General features: G+C 44.5%; 1 protein-coding gene across 1 annotated transcript; it reads right to left on the reverse strand.

Annotated features, from left to right (window-relative positions):
• Positions 1-3,426, reverse strand: LOC121577637 (G-protein coupled receptor 61-like). Its single transcript, XM_041891392.2, has one exon. The coding sequence runs from the start codon at positions 3,316-3,318 to the stop codon at positions 1,921-1,923; it is 1,398 nt and encodes a 465-aa protein (XP_041747326.2). The 5' UTR covers positions 3,319-3,426; the 3' UTR covers positions 1-1,920.
• Positions 3,427-7,461: the final 4,035 nt, after the last annotated feature.

Genomic DNA, 7,461 nt, shown 5'->3' on the forward strand with positions numbered 1-7,461 from the left:
GGAAATAAATAACTTTACTTTTGTACTCTTGCACAATCCATATATGTTTTAACAAGGCTGATACCTCAAATTGGCCAGTACTGTTCTGGACAGCTCAAACAATTCTAAATCCCCTCACAATGTGACACCACAGAGAGTAGACGTGAAGCAGGCGTTGTATCAAGTCTCTCAGACAAAGCCACATGAGGACAGCTTTTGTCAGTCTGTCCTTGTCCAGCTGAAGAAGGAAAGCAACCCAGGGAGCATATAGTAAAAAATATGTGGCATGACTTACACCATATCTTTTCTATGTGTACATTGTGTGCTGACCTGCAAATGAAGTCAATATTGTATCTGAGGTAGAGAACCCTGAGGAGCTGCACTGTAAAATATAATTGGTTTATTATATTCTCCAACCTGTTGCGCCACAGCTAATCAACACACATTGAAAAGACAGTTACTGTATACCATTTGAATACACCATTGTATTTTGTTAATTAATCACAAAATATACAGTAATCAATAATACCTAATAATAATCAACAATAAAATGTTTAAAAGTTGTAGAGTTGAACTCACTATCAGGTTTTATCAAACATAAAATACAGCTACATTTGTAAAACAACAACTATAAAAATCTAATTGTATAGAAATGTAATGTAGCGCATCAATTAACAAAAATACTCCTGCCTTAACTGAACATCTGCCAACGTATTGAACACCTGCCCATGTCAACTACTATCTAAACGGTAGATAGATGATAAATAAATGTACTTTTCTAACAGACCAGAAGTAGTTCAGGATGAGTAAGGAAAAGATTGCCTACATCCTAACTGTGGTCACAATAAACCTGGCCTGCTTATGGGAAAACACAGATGATGTGTTCAGGAAAAGCACCAGAGAGAGGGGGGCATCTGCCCAGAGGTTTACCCATCAACAACAGGTGGCTGCCCCATGGTACTTCTTACTGCCTACGTGCCTCAACCTCACAACCAGGGCACAATTACAGTACTGTAGCTCTTTCATCATCTCTAAAAGTCACAACTTACAGTATCTTTATCGTAGGGATATAGTGACCATTCACTCACTGTCTACTATACATCCGTTTAATGATATTTTACAGAGGTAAAGGGGTCAGGAATATGTAAATATTTTCAGGCACGACTTCCTGCACTCCAATATTGGTTTCTTTATTCTGCAGCTTACGTAAATAAGCTCAGTCATACATCAATTCCTCAAAAGTAAATGATCTAACAGTATCAAATATCAGATGTGTTTGGCTCAATGATATATTATTTGTGGATGTCTTCTGAAAGTCATAAAACCTGATATAGTTTAAGGTAGGCTTATCGAAGGAAAGACAGCTGACAGACTCTAACAGCCTCTTTGCTCAAGGGCTTGTTTGGTTTGAAATCCAAAAGGAAAATCTCAGAAGATATAATACATCTGTATTAATAACATACTGACCCTATCAATGCATTGTGAAGTAAAAAAAGTAAAGAATTACATCTCTAAAACGAATTCCCTAACAAACAACACCAATATCGGCATCACTGGCAATATTAACCTGTCAGATTCTCTGCAGCTGCAGTTGTGCCATTTGTCTTTCTCCCCAGAAATGCCACGACCCACAATCAATTAGTTGTTGTATACTCCAATAGGAACATTACACAAAGAAGATCAATTCCATAGCATTGCAGCCTTTACAGAATAGAAAGTGAAGCTGCAAAATGCGATTCAGGACAATATGGACTTTAGAAAAAAATCTAAATTTCCCATTGCACAGCTTTTTATTGTTAAGAATAAAATGTTAAAAGAGAACAGATCAAAACATTGTATCTTAATACTCTGTGACATATACCAGAGTGTGATTATGTTACTGTGGTAATTTTTATCCTGGTTACTTTTTGTGTTGGTTTTTACATAAAATAAATACATAACCTAACTGTCCGATATGATATGGTTGTTTTTAATCTGGTGATGCTCAAGGAGCTCTGAGGTCTCCTCTGCAATCTGTCCTGGGATGCGGAAGTCAATGGGTATGGGCTGTGGGGACTGAGGCGGCTGGGCCAGGGTCCGGCAGGCCTCTCCCTTGGGGCTGGAGGTGCTGTGGGAGTCCTGGGGATCCCGGTTGCAGCCAGTGCCCTGGAGGAACTGCAGGAAATTCTCCTCTATGGATCCCTCACGGCTGGGCAGTCGGTCCTCCTCTCCCCTTGCCCGGCGGAACAGGCAAGGCACATGCTTGCCCAGCTCCTCGCGGATCTGCCGGTTCAGACAGCCGTAGAAGAAGGGGTTGGAGGTGAAGCAGAAATAGCCAATCCAGGTGACCACCTCCTCCAGGGGGGCCAGCGTGGCTGGAGGGCTAGAGGCCAGAGCTGAGTACAGGTGAAAGGAGAAGTAGGGCAGCCAGCAGCACAGAAACTGTCCTCCCACTGCTGCTAACACTGCTGCCGCCTTGCCCCCTCCGAAGGCGCGGTGAGGAGTGTCGCGCCCCGCCCCTGTCCCCGTGCCTGTCCCTGAGCTGGTCACCATGGTGGAGCGGCTGCTGAGCGACTCAGAGCGACGGCGGCGGGGCGTGTCCATCCAGGTTGGCAGGGGCCCGTGGTGCATGGCCGCCACCCGCGCCACCTTGAACATGCTGCAGTACACTACCAAGATGACCAGCAGTGGGCACAGGAAGTACACCAGCGTGAACAGGACCATGAAGGCAACGCGGTTCGACCCGCCCCCCGTCCAATGCAAGGAGCAGCGCCTGTGACCCTGAGCAGGGGGTGAGGGTACACTCCCACCCCCTCCCCCAACTCCAGTACCCTCCAGAAGAGGAGTCCTTTCGCCCTGTAAGGCCCAGGCCAGCAGCGGCAGGACGGACATGGACAAAGCTTTGACCCATATCCCCACCAGCACTGAGGCCACCAGGCCCAGGGTCATCTTCACCTCATAGCGCATGGGGTGGATGATGTAGTAGTAGCGCTCCACGTTGATGGCCGAAATGGAGAGGATAGCAGCGCTGACCAGGCACACGCTGAGGAAGAGGTAGCTCCGACACAGGGCCTCGCCAAAGAAGGCCCGGCCTGAGAGCATGCCTAGGGGCATCAGCACCAGGGCTGCCAGCAGGTCCACCAGGCACAGATGGAAGACAAAGGCAAACTTACGTAGCTGTGGGGCCTTGGCGATGACAGCCATTATGGCCCCGTTGCCCACCACGGCCAGCAGGTCCATGAGCAGCATGGCGAGTAGCGCTATTGACTGGGACAGAGCCCCGCCCTCGGGTGACTCAGAGGACGAGGTGTTGGGCATGGGCTGTGGGAAGGGGAGGGAGGAGTTCCACAATGGCTCCATCGAATGGCGGGACAAGGCAGGCAGGGGGTATCAATCACAGGCCCATCACCCATCCTTCACAGCCAAAGGGCGGGGCCAGGAACCAGAGGCCCAGTCTGGGAGGAGGTCAGACAGCAGCATCTCTATAGACGGGGGGGGTGAGACCCTGGGTCACCCTGCGAAAACTCAACCTCCCTCAACCTCCTCAGCAATGCAGGCCTTTTCCTAGGAACAGAGAGAAAAACATTCTAAAAATTAGGGGTTCAACAAGGGTTCTTCTAAGATCCTCAAAGTTCTTTGAAGAACCTTAGGGTTCTTGGCACTGAAAATTGACCCCAAAGGGTTCTTCCAAGAACCCCATAGGAGGCGGGGTTCATCGAGGAACCTCATTAGTTGGTGGGGGTTCTTGCAGGAACCTAACTGCCCAACTGAAACATTTGGATTTGAATTTGAAAGGACAGCAGGTGCATGCACTTAACTGAAAAATGTAAATATCTCAATTTAAGGTAAGGTTTGTCCCTTGTATGATCTAAATTGATATTGTTTTATGATGATACCATCTATCTTTTCATATTTGTGCAAATCTTTCTAAAATAGAAAATGGATACAATTCAATGGATATCAATCAACAAAGAGGTAAGAATATGTAGGCTATAAGAATATGTTGAAGGCTAGATGTATTGAGTGCAGATGACTGAACTGCTCACTTTTGTGTCTGTGTCTGTAGGTTTACAGATGAGGAGGCATACAAAGGTATGTCAATTGGTATTGGTATGTTATGCAGATCACATGTACCATCCTCCTCCCTTACCTCTTCGATGAAAATCCCATAGGCTTCTACATTATGGACAAGGTATGTGTATGAAAACCATTATCAAAATAGTTTTTTTCATTCATATTTACCACAAAAACTAAGGTATGAATACTGTCGTGTGCTTGTTTTGTTAATCATCTGTATAATTACTATTTTTTGGATTCCCAGACTTCACCCTCCCTACACCTCGGATGAATATAACAGGAAACCTGTTCTATCACCATGCACTGCAAAATCATTCTGGCTATGAATACGGAGAACATCAACACATTAACATCAACATGCCAGAGGACTTGGGCTGGGAGTTTACCTTATATTTAGATTTTTTTATTCTGCTTTGCCACTAAAATCCTAATAAACACTGACAACTAAAATATTGTGTTATTGTTGTTATTGTTAAGCATATTACTAAAAATAATAGGGGAGATGGGAGTAGTTAAAAAATTAACCCCAAAAGGTTCTTCAAGGATCCATTAAAAGGGGTTCTTTGAATAACCCTTTTAAAGAGTTCTTCGAATAACTTATAGGGGTTCCCCCACAGTTTCAATTTGAAGAACCCCTAAAGGATCCTCCAGGAACCTTTACTTTTTAGAGTGCAGGATGAAGGACATTAGCTACTGCAGTTCGATTAAGCTGAACCACGGTGCACCAGGCTATGGCCCGTGACGTGAATGGGCAAAAGCGCTGACGAAAGAGCGCCATTCTCAAATTGAACAGTAATCCGCACTGCTCGGTCATGTTGTCAAAAAGGCAGCAGGCTGCATCGTTCAGAAACATACAACATCTCTTTTCCATAAAATATATGTTCACATTTTCAAACTAGTTTTCATTTGGAAGGCAGGTAAAGCGTTTTTATCAAAAGCAATCACTTTTGCATGTGAAAACACATGAATCCTCTCAGACTCAACTCAAGCACACTCCCAGTTATCCTTAGCCACACCTACAACCCTCAGCTGTGAAACCTGCTACTAAAATCTGGGGTGTTATCATTAGTCCAAACAGTTGCAAAATGTTAAACAAAAACAAGAGTTTATATTGGACAAATTTAGGTAGGTCCCTCCTGGTTTCGCCCTTTAGTTTCTGTTTGGTTCTGTTCGGTTCCTAGTGAATACACCCCTGACCTCTCTATTCTTTGTTATTAATTTGAAATTATTGTTATTCTTGTTGGCGTCTAGGTCTATGGTTATGTTGAGTTGTGTAGTATAATGATTGTGATTGGATCCATTTAGCACACAGTCTTATGACCTGGCACAGTATCTCATGTGTCTCTACTTGTGATGCTGTTTTTCAGCTGTCCCAATATGCACTGTATGCACTTTCAGAGTACACAGCACTGGATACATGTCTTTAGAATTACACTATCCTATTTATTCCTGCCCTTTTTCCTTCTTCCTCTTCATCCTCTGTAGCTCAGCTGGTAGAGCACGGCGCTTGTAACGCCAAGGTAGTGGGTTCGATCCCCGGGACCACCCATACGTAAAAATGTATGCACGCATGACTGTAAGTCGCTTTGGATAAAAGCGTCTGCTAAATGGCATATTATTATTATTATTATCCTCTTCCTTCCCATCTTCCTCATCCCCCGCTCCAATACAATTAACAGTATGTTAGCATTGCTTTTCTTCCATACTCTGTGGTTCTCTTTTGTCAACAATATCACATCCAGTATAAGTCTGTATGTCTGCTCGTGAGCCACAGCAAAAGCCAACACCTCCTTGAAAATAAATGGTGAGTAAGAGAATACCATTAGATCTACATGGCCTAGTCATGCCTCTGCCTGTACCGGGTTAGCCACTATGCTAACCTATTAGACACCAATTCTAGCCTCATTAGTCTCCCACACCAACTCTTCACTGACTGCACTTATGCCCCCATGCAGCCCCTTAACACACACAACAAATACTTCCAGTCCACGCTGCCACTCCTGCTTTTTTATCCATACCGAAAGCTATCCACAGGTCCATGTGACTGTCCCTATCTCCCGTCTCAGCACCCAGTCGTTCACCCATCAATCAGAACAAATCTATTACATTCACAGCCTACAGGGACCAACCCCATGCCCAACATCACATAACAACCCCATGTTAACAACACCATGTTACAAGACTTGATCACATCATGTATTCTACATGCAAGGAGGATTAGAGAGAACTACAAATAAAAAGACAGGAAGAGACATAGAGAGAGACAGAGAGGGAGACAGAAAGAGATGGAGAGAGAGACATAGAGACAGACAGAGATGGCGAGAGAGACGGAGAGAGAGACAGACAGAGACGGAGAGAGAGACATAGAGATATATATTTATAGGGAGAGAGACAAAGACATAGAGAGAGACAGACAGGGAGACAGACAGAGACGGAGAGAGATAGAGAGGGAGACATGGAGAGAGACAGAGAGTCAGAGAGAGACGCACAATGTACCTGGTTTAGGGCAGGTTTTGTGATTCTGTAGCCTGCTGTCTGCCCTGCTCTTTAAGGATATAAAGCTGGTTGGTTAGTTCCCAGTGCTGGGTTGCATGGTAGACATCAGTCAGCAGCATGCGTTGTGTATGCTGCTGACTGCTGCTGAGGCACTCCCCTTCTTTATCAGCCTGCTCCACTTCCCCTCCTCTGCCTTTGCCTCTTCCTTCTGTTATTTTCTGGATAGCTGTTTTCAGAGTGATAGATTTAGGGAGATTAAAGATAAAAAAAGAGAAGGAGTAAATGGTGTCTCCCTCCTCTTGCTGATGTAAACCGCGCATGCACACATACACACATACACACATGAGCTCACTCTCTGTCTTGCACACTCACACACAGTGACTGCAGAGATGGAGAGTGAGGCAGAGGCATAGGACCAAAGCCACTCTCTCTGCTGGGTCTTAGTGCCACTGATGTCTTGGCTGTTGTCTTTATTATTATTTTGTCTAGGTTTATCGGTTAAGCAGGCCTATTAATGGAGCTAAACAGAGAGAAACAGCATGGCTGATTTAAGTTTAGGGGTTTTGTTTAGTTCTAGGGACAAAATAAATAAAAAAAAATTTCATAAACACTCCATTATACAAAGAGCCTGTCCCAGAGTCTTTGACCTCTTGACCTCCAGGTGACCTTTTGTTGTGTTACCTCTCTCTTGGTTTATTGATTCCATTCAAACACATCATTATGGCACAAACCCACACGCACCCTAGACATTTAATCAACCTGTCTTGTGAAGTCATTGTTCAATATTTACAAAGGGAAAAGGAATCTGTGTGAAGGTTGCTGTGCCCTCTCACATGGTGGTTTCAACTGAGACAAAGAGACATTGATTAGCTTAGGTCCTCAGGCTTAGGTCTGCAGCCATTCCATCCAGACCATCATACTGGTATAATA

This window comes from Coregonus clupeaformis, chromosome 12 (genome assembly GCF_020615455.1).
Source record: "Coregonus clupeaformis isolate EN_2021a chromosome 12, ASM2061545v1, whole genome shotgun sequence".
NCBI lineage: Eukaryota > Metazoa > Chordata > Actinopteri > Salmoniformes > Salmonidae > Coregonus > Coregonus clupeaformis.

Bases quoted from the DNA above. Each gene is read 5' to 3' on its own strand.
- LOC121577637 (XM_041891392.2), bottom strand. From the start codon at position 3,318: ATGGAGCCATTGTGGAACTCCTCCCTCCCCTTCCCACAGCCCATGCCC.